Genomic DNA, 18,897 nt, shown 5'->3' on the forward strand with positions numbered 1-18,897 from the left:
TTCTCTTCCCTGGCAGTCGGGATGCTGAGGGCAGAGTAATACAGCCAGGACTGCAGCACAGGGAGGTAAAATAGAAGGATATAAAAAGGAGGTTTTAGCAATGTCACCATTTGAAAGCAAATAAAGTACATTTAACTGAAGTTGGGTTTTTTGAAAAATACAGGAAGGATCTTGGCTACTTGCTTAAATTCCATTAAGAAGAAACATAATGCTGATGGTCCCTATCTTGTTTTCAACAGCAGATATTTATAATCAGAGAATCTTTTCCGTTCGTCATTGAGCTCAGTGGCAATTTTCCTATGGAGTGCACTTGGATTTGAGTAAGACACTATGTTATTTAATGCAGATTGGCACAATTGTATTTTGTTATAAGAAGTCATTAAAATAAATCTGATGTTTGTTTTCCATAAAAAACAGTCCTTGGAAAAAGTCCCAAGCACTTTTCCTTTGATGCACAATTTTACTTAACATCTTTAACAGCCTGGTAAATGGTTTTGTTTGCAATGTGAATATACTGGGCACTTGGTATAACAAAAGAACACTTAAGCTTCTAACCAGTCCTGTGAATTATGATATATGGTGCTGTTTGATAAACAGTGGAGTGTGAGGTAATGAGCCACAGAGGTATTGAGAAAGAAATAGTATTTTTTCCAAATAAGGTTTTATTTGGCTATTTGACAGTTAACACAGAGTTGGGATGTGAAAGAGATTCCTTTGCTGAATAAGTGAGCAAAGTTAAAATATCACATTGTGGGGACTACTGCATATAAATTATACTGGGAAATGGTCTGCTCTGCCTAGGATTATTTTAGTTTCTGGGTCCGAGATGTTTTCAGTGGTAAAAGAAGAAATTTCCTTCTTTCTAGACAGAGGAGGTTGTTTCTGGAAGAGGTCTGACGTTGCACAGCTTGCTTTCTCTTCACTGGTTAGTAATACTCCCAAATGCAGGCTCAGACGAGGACTTTCATTGACCTTCAGGACTGATGAGTCAGCTCTGCATCACTGCAGTCTCCCATCATGATGCATGTTGGCTGCTAGTTTCTATGCAGTACCGGGGCAGTGCGCTGTGCAGCTGAAAACTAAAGCTCCAGATCCATGGATCAGTTCTGCAGTGTATCGTAGAGCTGCCCTTGCCATTCACTATGCGTTTAAGATTTAAGGGTAGGAGAGAGATTAATGTGAGACAATGAAGGGATTACAGCCCCAAAATATAGGGCTGACGATAGTATACATGCCATTAATTTACTAATGTGCTGTTAACAGCTTTTTAAGATTATTACTTCTAATGGAGATGTGTAACTCAAGACAACTGCTTACAGAGAATCTCACAATCGCCTACCTGCCTGCCTCAAGTTTATGAAATACAAAAACTAAGAGAGGAAAAGATTACATTTTTTTGCTTTTGCCTAGATAGTCCTGGACAAATTTCTCACAAATTTTGGTGGGTGTTGGTTTCTTTTTTCTATTGCCATTTGTAGAGTTTCAAGGTCTGCAGTGATAAGATTATTATTTGTTAAATGATGTAGATATCTTAATAGCTAGGCAAGTGGTTTATGGAAGAATTTCAGCTCTGGGAAGTAGTTAAAGGTGACTTAGGGGGTCTGTCTGAAAAAAAAATCCATTATGCATAGCTTTTAAGTTTTCAGTAGTTTCTAATGCACAATATAGTGATGTACCTTGCACAACCAAAAGGATTGTGTAGGTGCAGCACTCTGGTTGGTCAGGTTTCTGTTTCTGTATGACCTTGGAAATTGTTTCCTTATCTCTATTTTACGGGGTTAGAATTCTTTCACATCTATCAGATGTGTTTTAAAGATAAAATTCCTTGTGAAATTAGTTGTTCAGAGATCACAGTGTCTCTAGAATTTTAAACTACAAAACCAATATGTGGAAATATTCCTAAACAAGACTAAAAGACGCATTTCAAGAAGCCACTCTGAACTGTGACTATTTTGGAGGAAGATCCTAAATTTTGTTTATATGCAGCATTAATAAGTGCTATGTATTGCCTTGAAAATAATGGAAAAGACTACAATTTTTATAAAAAGGCTTTAAGGGCAAAACAATTGAAGAATAAGACATAAAGGTACATATGAAGATTTCCATGTTATAGAATCATAGACTCATAGAATCCTCTTGTCCTATCTACAGCCACCTGACAGAAGAGACCAGCACCCACCTCACTACAACCCCCCTTCAGGTAGTTGTAGAGAGCGATAAGGTCTCCCCTCAGCCTCCTTTCCTCCAGACTAAACAGCCCTAGCTCCCTCAGCTGCTCCTCACAAGACTTGTGCTCCAGGCCCCTCACCAACCTGGTTGCCCTTCTCTGGACACGCTCCAGCACCTCAATGTCTTTCCTGGAGTGAGGGGCCCAAAACTGAACACGGTACTCGAGGTGCGGCCTCACCAGTGCCCAGTACAGGGGACGATCACCTCCCTGCTCCTGCTGGCCACACTATTTCTGATACAGGCCAGGATGCTGTTGGCCTTCTTGGCCACCTGGGCACACTGCTGGCTCCTATTCAGTCGGCTGTCAACCAACATCCCCAGGTCCTTTTCCACTGGGCAGCTTTCCAACCACTCTTCCCCAAGCCTGTAGCGCTGCATGGGGTTGTTGTGACCCAAGTGCAGGACCCAGCACTTGGCCTTGTTGAACCTCATACAGTTGGCCTCAGCCCATCGATCCAGCCTGTCCAGATCCCTCTGTAGAGCCTTCCTACCCTCAAGCAGATCAACCCTCCCTCCCAACTTGGTGTTGTCTGCAAACTTACCAAGGGTGCACTCAATCCCCTTATCCAGATCACTGATAAAGATATTAAACAGAACTGGCCCCAATACTGAGCCCTGGGGAACACCACTTGTGACCCACCACCAGCTGGATTTAACCCCATTCCCCACAACCCTCTGGGCTCGTCCATCCAGCCAGTTTTTCACTCAGTGAAGAGTACACTTGTCCAAGCCATGAGATGCCAGCTTCTCAAGGAGTATGCCATGAGAGACAGTGTCAAAGGCCTTGCTGCAGTCCAGGTAGACAACATCCACAGCATTTCCCTCATCCACTAGGCGGGTCACCTGGTCATAGAAGGAGATCAGGTTGGTCAAGCAGGACCTGCCTTTCGTAAACCCATCCTGACTTGGCTTGATCCCCTGCTTGTCCTGGACTTGCCACGTGAGTGCTCTCAAGACAAACTGTTCCATAATCTTCCCCGGTACCGAGGTCAGGCTGACAGGCCTGTAGTTCCCTGGATCCTCCCTCTGACCCTTCTTGTAAATGGGCGTGTCATGGTTTAACTCCAGCCAGCAACTAAGCACCACGCAGCTGCTCACTCACTGCCGCCCCCCTCCGCCCCAGTGGGATGGGGGAGAGTATCGGGAAAAAAAGTAAAACTCGTGGGTTGAGATAAGAATGGTTTAACAGAACAGAAAAGAAGAAACTACTAATGATAATGATAACACTAATAAAATGACAACAGTAATAATGAAAGGATTGGAATGTACAAATGATGTGCAGTGCAATTGCTCACCACCCACCGATCAACGCCTAGTTAGTCCCCAAGCGGCGATCCCCCACCCCCACTCCCCCCAGTTTCTGTACTAGATGTGACATCACATGGTATGGAATACCCTGCTGGCCAGTTTGGGTCAGCTGCCCTGGCTGTGTCCCCTCCCAACTTCTTGTGCCCCTCCAGCCATCTTGCTGGCTGGGCATGAGAAGCTGAAAAATCCTTGACTTAGTCTAAACACTACTCAGCAACAACTGAAAACATCAGTGTTATCAACATTCTTCTCATACTGAACTCAAAACATAGCACTGTACCAGCTACTAGGAAGACAATTAACTCTATCCCAGCTGAAACCAGGACAGGGCGTCACATTGGTAAGCACATTGGCAAGTGCTTATGAGTGCAACAGTCTTCTAGCTGTCTCTGAAACCTCTCATTTCAAGGTTGGAAGGGTGATTCCTGAGTGAGATGGTGACTTCAGGTAAATGAATTGTTGGTGAAAGCCCATGTCAGACACTTGGGATGGGATGGGATGGGGTGTTGGCTTCTCAAAGCCACACTGACTACAGCTGTGCTTTTGAACAAGGCAGTTCTCATGACTAGGGACATTGCATGGCCCTCCAGCCATCACTCTTCCCTCTCTTTCTGCCCGGATATTAAACTGCTCTGCTCTCTAAACACTCCTTTTTTTCCATTCCTATAATTACAGGTGATCATTTCTTGGAGTAGGGTCATAAAGCTGCACTCACCTGTTTGCAAAGCATAATTCCAGCTGTGCCAGTTCAGATTTATGTCCTTTGCTTGCCATCCTGTCATTGAAATGACAGTGCTGCCAAATAGTGGCGGACAAGGCTTCCAGGGTTTGAGCTTTATCCACCATGAGGATTGCAAATGAGACAGGCCAACAAAAGAACAGAAATGGGAGAGTTCAGAGATAGCCATGCCTGACTACAGCAACAATTAGGCATCAAATGGGAAAGCAAAGACTGCTGCCAGGGACCCGCTATCTCTACAACGGCTGGTTAGGATATTGGATAGTTCCCCCAGAAATATGAAATCTTAGGGATTGGGAATAATTGGTTATCGTAGGATGGATAAGGAATGTTTGGTTCCCTAATCAAAGAAGGATTCCAATAATTAAAGACAGTCACTCACTTCAAGAAAAGGCTTGTCTTTTTCCTGTCAGTGGCAGATTTTAATGCTCAATAGCAATAACTTGTAGCTGAACTCATTGAACAGATTAGTGCTGTTGACTGACTACTGGATATATTTTTTTCTTAAGCAAAGTCAAGGGTGAACCCATTTATCAGGAGCATTGGATTCCACTACTGTTGCAAGTCCAATATATAAACAGGAGGTGTATTCTTGTTCTCTTTGACTCTGATTTTATTGAGGTCTTCAGCAATCTTGGTTTTAAATATCATTCCTGTCCAGAGTCTCAGTGAAATCAATAATGAAATCCCTAGGATACTTGGTTCAGTTTTTGTGGCGTATCCCCTTTTTGGGAGATAACCTTATTTTAGTAGGCATTAAAAATATAATGTATAAACTTCTATTTTTGTTGCGCTTTAGACTGATTTGCTTCATCTTTTTTTTCAGAGTACTTTTTGTAGTACTACTTTGCTCAGAAAAGATTTTTAATGCTTTACAGTCCTTCATAGAGCCCTGAAATTGTAAGCCATCAAGAATTATGTGAAAAATACTGTTTCTGAAGGTGAGGAATGACAGCTGAGGATAATAATTTGCCCCTGACAGTAACAGATGGGAGTGAAAGGGCAGCAGTTTGCTTCCACCTGATAAATGGCTGTATTTTGACAGCAAATTAGATGTCACATGAAATTGGCAAATAGGGCAAGAAATCAATATTTAGTGTGAAAAGTTGATACAGTTAGTCTTTTGATCAACAGGGTATGTGAAAACGTGTTTTAATGCCTTGAATTTCCTTCAGGAGATTTCAGTGGGAATGAGTTGCAGAGCAGTGAATTCCACTATGATCACTTGTAGTTCCTGGAGCAGCTCCTAGCACACCTCAGTTCATAAGTCTGGAAGTATTGGAGATTAAAGTTTAAGGCAGAAGATATGAATCCAGCTATGAATATTAGTGCAAACAGGTCAGCTTACTTTCCCTCACTGCTGTTCAAGAGTCCTGAGCAAGGATTGGTGAACTGGGTTTGTGTACAGTAACTGAAGGCTGAATCTTGCAGTTACTGTTCAGGCTCTATCATCATCCTCTCTCTAGCCTTCCACTTTCAGGGCTCTATTATTACCTGGAAGTATAAACCCAAATGAGATCTAACGGATAAGGACTTGTCCAAGAACTAAAATGAAATTACATGCAACTAGCCTTATTTCCTTAAATAAACATGAGCTTAAGAATCCTAAAATATAATATGCTGCAGGACATTGCCTCTCAGGACTTGTAGTTTATAAATTGTTGAAAGTCAGATGTGAGTAGGAAAAATGTTTAACTATCACCAGGCTGCAGCTGAACCACATGAAATTTGAATATGAATTCCATTTATGCAGGGAGAGGGAGAAGATAAATGTGGATTTATTCTTCCTGCAGAGTCATAACAAGGTTCAGTATTCCAGCAGATCAGATGCAAGGAAGATTAACCTAACTTTGCGGAGACAACACGTAATTCTCTATAGAAAGCATGTAACATTAGATATGAATCTGAACTAACCATTGTGTTCGGAGCAAGCAGGTTTAAAGAATTACAAGGAAAACAGTCACACTTTGCAGTCAGTGTCACTATCCTAAATCTTTGTCACCATCAGAGGGCTCAGCAATGTTAGTAGAGCTGACTTTTTGTTCACAGCTCTCATGCCAACTCAGCATCCTTGCAGGTATGGATTTTATTTTCACCTAGAAATGTGTAAAGTACTCCAATATTTGTACAAACATAAGAGTTCTTGCTGGAAAATATGATTATACCTTCCTTGCACCCAGCTTAAATTTCAGAAGTCATTGGGCTGAATTGAGCCCTGGAGGCAGTGAATCTATTTTCACTGATGTAAATGGAGTTATGCCCGTGTTATGCACTCCCTATCACGTCACCTGATGGGGACTGACAGATTAGCCTCTACAGCCCCCAGCATCACCTGCAGGGCTTTCAAAACATGCCTGGAAGGGGCTTTCTGAAGTTCTGCTCTTGTAGTCCAGTGCCTGGACTTTATACAGTCATTTCTCCATCAAGTCTGCAAATCATTTTCTTCTTACTTGCAGATACAGAATTTCAGATTTTTACTTCAGAATTTGCTTTGGCAACTCTGTAAAACCCACTACCTTGCTTAATGCTGTACTTACCTATTTCTCCAGCTTGCAGTTTAGGTCAGCAGGAAACTTAACGTGCTCTGGGGGCCTTGTTTCAATGGAGAAGGTGAAGGGGATGGAGTGGTCTATATCACTTACACAAGATTTCTTCAGATAATTGATAATCTGCTGTAAAAGGGGATCTTCATCCTTTCTTCTTGGTCTGGAATCATTGCTGCAATGTAGTGCCTCCAGGTTGACAGTGGGAAGGTTTGGGGGCTGGTCACAATTACAGCATTATTTGACAGTTTATGCCTATTGATCTTTGTGTTGAAAACAAGGAAAAAGATATTTATTCAGCTAGCATAAGAAGTAGCAACCATCAGATGACCAGTCATCCAGAACTCTGAGTACTCTGTTGATAACATAGAACAATCATGCTGAACATAAGGTTAACACATCTTTTTTGGAGGACAAATTTGAAGTCGCCACTAGAAAAAGAAGGTGAAACAATGAGCAGTTTGAAGTTATTTAAAATGTATGGATTATTGCATTACTGTTGGCTAGGCAAAAAAGCTCCTTTTTTCCAAAGAAATTTATTGCTTTAAATATATCATGTGCAAGGGATATGATAACCTTCCAATAACCTTCATCAGACATGGTAAATCTGAAACAGATGTTGTTGAGACGATCCTTGAACATCAGTTATTGTTTTCCAGCATAGTGACTGACAAACCCCAATACTGTCTTTCAGAGTCTTAGCAGCTTGAAGACCATGCTCCATCTGACCGCTTGTTCAGTGGTGAAGACTTTTGTTGTGTTCCTCAAGCTATTTGTTACTGCTGGTTTTGCTCAAGTCGTATTTTCTTCTACCAAATTAATTAAATGTAAAACAGTGTCTGATTTGCCCATGCCTTGACCTTTAGTGCTTGGATGCATAGAAATGGAGTGTAAAACCCCTCCTCTCTTCCCCCACCTTGCTTCCAAGCCCCCTATATATTCACATATACAAAATCCTTAGCTGGTAATATTTTTCAGTCATCTAGCTCTTGCTTATCATGGATGTAAAGGCAATGAGGACTAAAGCTTTTAAGATGTTACTATGTGTGGATATCAATAAACAGAGTATTGTCCTAAGTAGGAATTAAAATACACCAAGCCTTTCCTGCCATCTATACCCAGAAATGTTGAGGAAAAAGGTTGCACATTGCTGCTCCTCAAACACAGCATTGCCCTGTTGGGAAAATGTCTTTTCCTCAGTGATTTTATTTGTTAAAGATGTCTTCTCAGAGTTGAAGAAAGAACTCTAGGAATGGATGTTTTATGGTTCATTTTGGAGGGTTTTTCTCCCTTCAATGTCCAGAAATTCCTTCATAAGATAGGGGCAGCTGGGGGGGTGGGGGCTGGGCACTGGAGCTACTTGCAAGTGCAGAGCACTGAACGCTTCCAGCTGCAGAGTTCACTGCCTACTCATGGCTTGTGGGAAGTTTCATTAGCAAGCCTTGCAAGCTATGCCATCTGCTAATGCCACCCAGCACGGTGACTGGTGTAACACAGCAGTCCTGTCTTCTGACAGTGAAACAATACTTTAAAATTCTTTACAATGAAAAAGAAAAGATGTTTGAAGTTGGCAAAGAGTTGTGTTTGAATGCCAGCCCGGGTGTCAAACAGTTATCATCTTCAGGGAGACGGTATTTTCCCTTCACCTTCTCTGCCAAGAATCATCACAGGAAAGATTTCCTAACTTCCTCTGTGTTTACTTTCTGTGGAAATGGCATTGATGGGGAGCGAGTGAGTGCTGGTGTCCATTCGGGGTGGCAGGAAGGGCTGATGGGAACCCCTCTATTGACTAGCTTGCTGCCTACAGCATGCACCCCTATGGGCTGGTGTTACACAGGCATGCCCAGTAAGAAGTGTGTCAGTAGTGATCTTTGGTTAAGCAAGACTTGAAGGAGAGCTTGCCTTCTTTCCCTTGCCACTTATTTACATTTTGTGTTTGCACGAATTTAACATAGTCACTGTTAAAATTGGGCCCCATGATCATGCTTCTTGATTGGCCTGAAAAGATCAACTCTGTAAGTTAGAAATCTGTTCAGTCACTTCTCTAGGAAATGTTACTGACACCGTCCCATCTCAATAATCCTGCTATAAATGTCATTCATTGATATTTGGCCAAGTAGGGGAGCAATAGGATCCGATGTTCTTAGGAACTGGGATGATGCATGTGGAAATCACCCTTTAAGAAATTGCCACATGCTGTTTGCTTCTCCTCTCTGTTCTGGTTCTGAATCAAACAGCTGCCAAGACTCTTTATTCATATCTGGTTTTAATTTGAAGCATTACTTCAAAAAAATCAAGGATGAGCAGACACTTTAGATTTCTTCCAAACATGATTAATATTTATTTCTGAAAGTCTTTAGACAGGACTTGCTTTCCAGAAACTATAGTCCAAAGTGGGTGCTTTGAGTCAGATGGACACTATGCATCTTTGTCTAACATTGCATGTGGCTAATCGCATTTCTTTTCTACCTGTGTTTAATGTGTTAATGTCTAATCATATATGAAGCTTAGTCTGGCCTGAAGCAAAGTGTGTGCTCTGTGTCACCAACTATTGAGTGAGAAATTTCTGTGGCAACTAATGGACGATGATTTCTTTTGTTTCCTTACTGACAGTAAAGACTAGATTCAATAAACTCTGCCTAATCTCTTAACTTGAGGGAAATCTGCAGAATAACTTAAATATCAGATTGCAGAGCATCTTCTGAGGGAGTCTCTGGTAACAGAGCCATCTGGATATTTTACTGAATGTAGCCTTATATATGCATTCCTGTTAGGCAAGGAAGCAGAGCTATAACAATAAATCGAATTACAAAGGGTAATGCCAGAACTGGATGTTGCAGAGGGAGACCTGCGCTCCTCCCCTTTTGTAACATACAGTCTGTCTCCATTCAAAGTATAGCAAAAAGAACAGGTGTTAAGAAAACAAGGTTTCTTCAAACAACTTAGATTATTATCCACAAGTGTCTACGCACTGTCATGCACAAGGGAGTAAACTGCAACACCATCTCACATTTTACTTGAGAACATTATTATTCTTTTTCCTTCTCCTTCACTTTCTATCATTTGATTGTAAGCTCTTACTCTTATAAATGTAGAGCTTCCCCAGAGCAACAGCAAAAGATGCAGCACATTGTGAGCTCGGTGGGCGAGGAGGAGGAGAGAGGGCAGGAGGGGTGCAGGCAGGGCAAGGAGGAGGGGGCCATCACTGGCGGAGGCAGGGCTCTCTGCCTGGGTGGGGGGCTGCCCGGGGAAGGGCCAGGGGCAGCACCAAGACTGATGTGGGAAAGGCTGGCTGCCCACCCTCTCAGACTGCCCCACACCGCCCAGTGCTCTCCGGGATGCAGAGCTCCTTTCAGCGTGGCCCTTCTTGGCCTTGTTATTTTCTGTCTTTACAGGGGAGCTTTTCTATGTTGGCAAATGGGTGACTTGTTCTGTGTCCCTTGTACTTCTTTTTAAGTGCAATTAATTCTTTTAATTGATTAATATTGCACGGAGCAGCTTGCTCGGAAGGCACAGGTCTTCTGGTTTTTTGGACTAATTACCAGTCTGGATTTCTGAATGACAATACGGCTGCTAATTAATCTCACTGCAGTTCTCACAGAAAGAGAGCCTGATAAGAACTTGCAATTAACAAAAGGGAAAAAAAAAAAGTCAAGAGTCCTGTTGTGATTTTCTGGCACCCACTCCAGATGAATATTACTATTAAATACAGAGACAGACTAACTACTAAGCATGAAAGCCAGTGGGCTGTGAGGCTGCTCCAAACACGCCCGGATGTTATTCATTCAGGAGCTAGCTGTTATTTGTACGTCTGTTCACTCTCGTTGCCTAACACTGCTTGCTATGGTTTTTGTAAGCAAGAGGAAGATGAAGCAGGGCAGCACAGCAAGTGTCCGACCATCCCCATAGGGAATCTCTCCCAGTGTCCCAGTGTTAATCAATATTAGCAGAAGGTTGAAAGGGGAATGTGGCAGGGTGGGTCCCAGATTTCACCAGGTTCGTCTGGTGTGGCTGGGGACCTGGGGTCTGTGTGGGGTGCTGCCTGGCTTGGGAGCGCTCCCACAGTGTGTGACAGGGAGCACGCGATGTTGTTGGTGGTGGGCAGTGGGGACACCCCTGGGCTCCTTTGCTTGTCTCACAAATTGTGCTCTTTAGCCGTGGTGGGCAGCACCGGCATACAGGCAAGTATTCACTTTGCTTCTTGCAGGGGAAGTTTGCAGCCTATGCTGACTTTCCTGCTGCTGCGGCAAAGCTGCTAATAGTTCCTGGAAAAGCTCATTAAAACCACCTGGGCATGTTACAGGGCTGTGTAATCTCAGCTGTATCTGTGGTGTAGATATGTCCGTGCCAATAAAGGGCCAGATGCTCAGCTGCTGATGGTTTCTCCAGTCCCTGATCCACACCAGCTCTGTGAGACCAAGGCAAGTTACAGGGACTCCTCTGGCCAGGCAGAAGGGACAGGACCTGGTGCTGTTGCCAGTTTGTTTTCATTACCTTGAATTTTCTAGAGCGGTGTTTCTGACCCAAAGGACCACATGCCATGGGTGTTTCCGAAGAGATGAGCAGCGCAAGCAGTTGCTGTGGCCGGTGTGTGCTGCTCTGGGTGACCAGAGAGCTGTCGCACAGTGGGACGTACAACAAGCTCATGGAAAGTGCTGGTTTAAACCATGCTGGTTGAATTTAATTTCTTTTTCTTTTTTTTCTCTCTGTGCTTGCAGGTCAGAAGATTCTTCACCACAGAAGTGATGTCTTAGAAACTGTAGTCCTGATCAATCCCTCAGATGAAGCAGTTAGTACTGAGGTAAGTCAGAAAAACTTCACTGGAAGTGTCATAAAAGCTCCATTAAGTGGACAGGGTGAGAGCAGTGAAGCAGATGTAGTTGAGATGATTCTTGAATATCAGTTGTTGCCTTCCAGCTTAGTGTCTGACAAACTCCAGTACTGTCATTCAGAGTTTTAGCAGACTAAGAGCAGGTCCTAACTGTGGATGAAAGGACATGTTAGGAGCAAACATCATGAAAAACATCAGCCATCTCTTGATTTTCTCCTTTTTTTCCCAGACTCCTGACTAAACATCAGAGGCATAGGACAGAAACATACCTCTAATCCCAGCACTCATTTTCTGATAATGCACCAAATTCCCTTCTTGATGAAGTGGAGGCAGCTGTGGTGAAACTGGATCTGCTTTTTCTTCTGCTCCTCCATTGTTTGGTAGCTTTGGATACTTATTTTACACACGAAAAAAGTGCCTGAAGGTGCCCTGAGACAAATTTAGGTCTTTGAGAAGAATTACCAGCTATGTAGTGGTGACTCTAGGTTGATCCATCTGTCCTTCAAAAGCATGTGAGATGATCAATGGACTCTGGACAGTGCCCCAGAAGAAGACTGCCAATTCCTCATGAACTCACCAGAGTAGAGTCGAAGAACTGAGCATGTAGCTCTAAGACAAAATTGACAAATTTAGCTAGTAAGACTGAAGGTTGAAAAAATAGGGATAATTGCATTGCTAGCCTGTGCTGGGAAGCTCTGACACAGTACCATTTCTGTTGAGAAATGAAGCAGCTCTGCTTGTAGTACATAGTGAAAAATCCATTTTTTTGCCAGCCTTAAGTGATATTAAACACAAATAGGAGGAAGGACTCTGAAACAAGTGACGTTTCTGAGGTTGTAAAAGTTTAAATAAGTCAGTCACTTCAGTAAATGGCAGCTCATTCACTAAAAAACTATGCATGAAAATCTCTTACAAGGCATTAGAGGTACTTGGTAAGGAGCAAGGGTGTCAGCTGGGTAGCAGTTCTTAATACACTCAGACATTCAGAGTAAAAAGCTATAAAGTGAGTGTATGTGGAGGGGGGGAAGAGCCAAAGGAACTGCCAAAAGTAGGGAAATGCCATTTCTGTCGCTGTTGCTCGTCATACCTTTGATGGATGACCACATGGAAGAACACAGTCTGAGGCCCATTAATGACTTCTGAACCCTGGCTTTACTCCTTTGGCTCTGGAAGATGTTTGGCTAGGTTACTGTTAATTTCCTCTCGCTAGACTGTGGGAGGCAATCTTTTCTTCGCTTTCATCTTGGCAAACTGGTCACGGCCAGAAGTTACAAGCTGAGATTTACCTTGGCTGGCTAAGCAAGACTCTGACTGGAGACAAGCCAGAAAAAGACAGTAAGAAAGAGGCAGGAGAATTAAATCAGAGGTTGAAATAGACATGCTCTGCCCATTATGGCAAACAGAAAACTTTGTTTCATGTATCAAGAGATTTACAGGTTGCATCTGGAGAGACAGTGATATACCATGGAGCTCTGACTTCACCAGAAGAGGAACTTGAATGTCTCCATTCAGGAAAAACAAAGGAAAATTATATTAAAAGAAATTCCTGCTAATCTGGCTGGTAATAGCCATAGTGGTGGTAGTCTGGGCATGGTTCTTCCCAAAGCTCCAGTCACGTTCTGTCAAATGCCAAAATACCTCCCAGAAGAGAGAGGCCCAAAGGGAGAGAGGCTGTAGTTTCCCAAAGAAAACAAGTTTCTGAAACCCCCATGAGCAGTTACTTCCTTCTGAAGAAGACCCCACTCCATTGCTCTAACACTCCTGCAACTGTACCTAAGTCTGCGAAACCACTGCTGATGCTCCTGTCTCTGTTCATATTCCACCTTTACCTCCGTTTTGACTGAGGCTACATCTTGCTATTAGCTTTCTTCAAATGATTTGGGAATTTAACCAAGGTTAAAGCTGAACAGAATCATCACCTTGCAGTATTTCTTCTGAAATGGAGTGGTCTTGAAATCAGGAGACGAACTTCTGGTAGTCCTTTGGGAAGCCTTGGTTATAACCAGACATAGAATTTATGTGTCTCTTGAAGGTCTTCCATGTGTATCATACATTATGCTCTGTAATCTGCAAGCATTTATTTACTTTTTTTTCTTGCCAGAGTTTGCTAGCTCTGCAGAATGTATTTCATCATCAATTAATAAAATAGGTTGAAGGGGAATTATTTGACAGTCACATATCTGTGATTCACAGGTCAGGAAATAATTTTGCTGTTGGAAAACCTGGTGAGTTTACACATAAATTGGCAAACTGCCCAGCACTGCTGCCAGCAACAAGAGAAAACACAGAAGAGGAAGCCAGTTCTTTTATGGTTTTAATATGGCTAAACCAGACAAGATTACAGAAACACACATCAGACAGCCAGCTGCACTTATCTATATTTTTGTCTGAAATAGAAATAGATACACTCAATCCAGCAGGGATATTGCCGAATTTGTAATTATTTAGTGCAATTAGTGACAGACCAGTATTAGTCCTGCATTTAATTAAAGGAACTTTCTGCTGCTCAGCATCAGGGTCACTTATTTAATAAAATAACAATGAAAATATGGTAGAGTTGGGATCTTCTTTCAGATGCATTCTCATCAGTGCCTTTTTTTCTACTTGTACTGAAAACTCAGATTGTTCAGCAGAGATTCAGGTTGAGCCTTCCTGGCTCAGCCTCCCTGGCTTAAGTGGGAATTCTTTAGAACAACTGATTGCTTAACAATCAATATAAAAATTTGAAAGCATAGCTTGCTACGAGAGCTGAGGTGATTATGTCATCTCCATGGAGATAGAGCTTGGATGCAATATCATGTGGAGTTGTTCCAGATGGACTCTGCTCATTTAGTTTAATACGTAGATAGCCTTGTTCTGGAATCACTATTCTGGTTTAACTTAATCCCTCCTTAAACAGAGGAATTAGTGCACTTGAAATTCATACCTTACCGTAAGCTGAATTGGATTTTCAGTGTTGGACAACACTTTTGAAGTATTTGCAAAAAATTTGCTCAACAGTACAGAATCTTACACAGGTTTTGTTTAGTTTTATTCTTAAATTTAAGTTGAATTCAGCCAACAGAAGTATACTGAATATATGGATTTCTCTTAGAATGGGAGTAAATGTCCCCCTTGGGGGGAAACAGGAATTATTGGTAGTTGTAGTGAGGGTCAAGTAAAGTAACAAGCATCTACTTTAAAATAGTTAAGAGTTATTTAAAAATGCAGAAGGTTATTTCTCAGTAGTAGACTCATTTGTGCCATCAGGCATCCACTTAATTTACTTTTATATTGAAATTATATTTATTATTCATTATATATTATATATATTACTATATTTATATTGAAAAAGGTCTTGGGCTGGCACACTTTAAAAACTTACAGTGTCCATAGTTAGTGACATCATGAGATGTAAATGGTGCGTGTGAGTGTATGTGAGTGCTTGAAGTTCAAGGTTATGATTATGGTGAAACAGAATTGTCCCTTGACTTTCTAGATGATTCAGGTTACAGCAGAATGACAGTCTAAATATGACACTTTAATATGTGATTTGTGGCTGTAACTTTTCAGTCATGTTTTCGCAACTGAGAGGCAAGTAATGCTGTACTTTAGGAAAGCGCAGCCTTCCAAAACCTGAGTCTGACACATGCAGTTGTCTCTCATTAGCACATGGAACACAGCTTACCAAGGCTGTCCTGATACAGTGCTGTTAAAATTCACTGAGTTACATAAGGAATATGTTTGTTCATTGAAAATATTATGTTTTTTATTCAAATTTTATTCCGTTCTGCTCCTTGCTCTTTTTTCCATGTCATTAGTTTGGTTTATTCATCAGAGCTTCTCTCTGATTGCCTCTTGTCCCTCCTTTTTTTCACTTTTGCACCTTTCTCATTGTCTTTTGTAAACAGCACTATAACTTAATAATGTTTCGACAGTCCTGGGAGAATCTGGTGCAAAATATGTTTTAAAGTAGGAGAGAGAAACTGCACATTCTCAGCAGAATATAGAAACACATGGTAACTCCCATTATTGATACATTTCTCTCGTTCACTCTAGGTGCGCTTAATGATCACAGATGCTGCAAGACACAAGCTCCTTGTACTAACCGGACAGTGCTTTGAAAACACAGGAGAACTCATTCTTCAATCAGGGTCCTTCTCCTTCCAGAACTTCATTGAGATCTTCACAGATCAGGAGGTGTGTTCAGAAAAGTGTCTTCCGTACATTGTCAGGTGGTGGAAGAGGTTTCTAGAAGGCTGAAAATGGCCCTCTGTGTTGTTAGAGTTAGCATTGGCAGCCTGATGCTGATGCTCTTTACTATTCATTATAGGCTTTCTTTCAAAACATTTATTTAATTTACTTTAGATTTGATGTAAATTGCTTAACAAAATAATTAAATTTTAATTTGGGGAGTTAAATTGTAACTTCCAGAAACAGAAAATCAAGGAACCTTTTGACAATGGAAGGAGGTAGTGCTGTGTTTAAAATATACAGGTTGTTTATCTAAGGTGCACATACAAAGCAGTCAAACTGAACTTGACACCAGGTTCTTGCCTGGTGGCAGCTAAGTAATAGGTGACATTAAATAAGACAGAGGCTGTCTGTTGGAATAGCTGTAGTTTTTTGCACCACCCACCTGCTTGGCTTCTTTATAGTAGTGTTTAAAATCTGGCCAGTGAAATCTGTAAATCTTGTGATTTTTACATACCAAAAAGATAAGTAAGAAGTATACCGGTATTTAATGCCATTTGTTTCATGACTTGTTATTTTGCTGTCTTGCTTAATGTACTGTGTCTGAAAGCTCCCATAGGCCAGGAACCCATAGTAAACAAGCTGTCACACTTAATTTGGCTGCTGTGTAAAGTATATATTTAAATAAACTATATGGCTACATCCCTAGGAATTTATTTTCCAAAATTAATTAGGAGCATGTCAGTGGAGTGAGATCTGAAACTTCGGCACTGAAAAAGCAAAGTTTGCATGAGCTCCAGCGTGATCTTATTGTGTCCCTTCGATCCTATTCTCAAAGCCTCTTTGTTCAGCATATGGTTGTAGGGCTGGGGAAAGAGCTGGATTCCTGCTCTCTGAAACACGCATGACGCCTAAAACTCACTGGCAGTTCACAGAGTTACTTTTTTATGAAATTGCATACCCAAGCTCCTTGTACCTCTGGCTAATTAGCGACACATAATTACTTTATGACTACATGCAAAACTAGGGCAAATCCTACCATTACTGTTAGGAAGTGAAATTGTTGGCTGGAAAGCGGAGGGGTGGTGTTTGGCCAGGAGTTACAGTCACCAAGGGATTGCCACCGTGGTGGGCGTGCAGGGCATGCTCCCGTGGGCTATGAGCAAGGATCACTTGGCTCATATCTGCAGCTGGCAGCAGGCTCACCAGCCAGCCAGTTTGGCTCTTTGACAGTCTTGGCTTCCAGCTTATTTCTTCTGGAGCCTTGGGCTCTCACTGCTTCTACAAGATTTCACAAAAGCAAAGAAAGATTGCATTTGCCATACTGCAGTCTGTGTATGCGACATTTTTTAAAGGTCCCATTACCGGAAAATTTTTAGGTGGGCTACAAATTGGAAAAAAGTTTAGAAAAAAGGGCTAGAAAAAAGTGGTTAGTGGTTTTCTAAGTGGTGATCAGAAGAAAGAATTCCTGTTCTGTCCTGACCCTGGTGGACTTGGCAGTGTGAGGTTTATAGTTGGACTCAATGATCTTAACGGTCTTTTGCAAGGTAAGTGATTCTATGATTCTATAAGCATGTAAGGTTTAAGTACTGTGTAGAGTTGGTGTTTCTCTGCCCATTTTTACTTCACTGGACCAAACCTGAACTATGGTCAAGGAACGTGCTTACAAATAAAGAAATACCCTTCGGGGGATACTCTTACAAAGTCTAATTCAGAAATCCATCTCTAGCATGCAGAACTCCCTGCAGGCAATGCCTAGAAGTGGTGTTTTCAACCTCTCCTGTGCCAAAAGATTGAAGATGTCCCATTCCATGGCCTCTGCAACAACAGCTAGCAGAGGAAAACCTTTCTTTTTACCTTTGTGGTCCAGCATAGGAAACAATCTTGTGCTTTCTCTGAGCAGCAAACTTGCTGTTTGCCTTCACTAGCTCTGACACCTTTAAAACTCGAGGATTCCTCAACAGATTTCTCTCAGTACTTGAAAAGATGATCAGCTTCACAGATACATTTCTGTGCTCCCAGAGTGACTGAATCCAGAGAAGAGAAGGAGCAGTTACATCTCTGTTATTAAATAGAGTAAGCAGTGGAACTGTCAATATCTTTGGTGTCACCATCTGAAATGCAAATACATTGAGGCCTTTTCAGGGGCATTCCTGAACTTGCTATTCCTAAGAGATATGAGCTACGTCTGGAATGATTTTTCTCCAACTTTCCATTGACCTGCGCTACCAGTGGCTTAACACTGTCTACATTATGTGTGCCAACTTTTAGGAGCAAAGTCAGTCAGAATTTAGGAGTATGAAGCAGAAATCCAGATATGGTATAATATAAACTGGAGAGGACTAACCCCAAACCTTGTTCCAGTATATTCATTAGCCCAGTGTATTACCGTATGATTTTTTAATCTAGCCAGAAAATTGGCCCTACATTAGAAGCAGTCTGTAGTCAAGTTATCTCCTTATGTGCGCAACAGACTTGGTTTTATTCATCCAGAGGAAGTGATCTTTTACTACTTTTGTCTCTTCCTAATAATGTATTTTCAACCATGATCAGAGACACAGCATAAGGAGTACACTCGAGATCCTAAATCCATTTCAGAGCTGTGGTCTGTGCTGCCCTTCTTTTCTAATTTCTGCAATAAACAACAGGAATGGTTCTCCTGTTTTCCTTATCTTTCATCCTTTTCAGCCTTTTCTCCTTTTATTTTGTTTTGCTTTGTTTTTTCCTTTGCTCCTTTTCAGACAAAGCCATATCTGACATATGGGTGAGATTTATTTATAGTCCTGTCAAATGGTTTGGATACTAAGTAAGGCTGACAAAGAAAGATAGAAAATACTTATTTTCTGCTTTATGTAGGTATTGGTTGGATTATTTTTCTTTGGATGACAGCCACTGCATCTTTGTTGAGGTTTTTTTTTTTGGTAAATGCTGAAAATAAATTATGTAACACAAAGAAAGGAAGGGAGACAAACACACATGGAGGCCTAAAGAGCTCTAGTGCAATCAAACATCATTAATTTTTTATATATTCATTTATTCTGCTGATTCAGCTTGTGGTCCAAGACTTTAAAATT

The 18,897-nt window shown here is 41.6% G+C and overlaps 1 protein-coding gene across 1 annotated transcript in view; it reads left to right on the top strand.

Moving 5' to 3' along the window:
- MAP1B (microtubule associated protein 1B) overlaps positions 1-18,897 on the top strand; it is a 71,600-nt gene that overhangs the window by 42,242 nt on the left and 10,461 nt on the right. The window contains exons 3-4 of the mRNA XM_052777986.1: positions 11,538-11,620; positions 15,689-15,829. Coding sequence (XP_052633946.1) covers positions 11,538-11,620; positions 15,689-15,829 — 224 coding nt within the window. The remainder of the gene's footprint in view (positions 1-11,537; positions 11,621-15,688; positions 15,830-18,897) is intronic.

This window comes from Harpia harpyja, chromosome Z, assembly GCF_026419915.1.
Source record: "Harpia harpyja isolate bHarHar1 chromosome Z, bHarHar1 primary haplotype, whole genome shotgun sequence".
Taxonomy (NCBI): Eukaryota; Metazoa; Chordata; class Aves; order Accipitriformes; family Accipitridae; genus Harpia; species Harpia harpyja.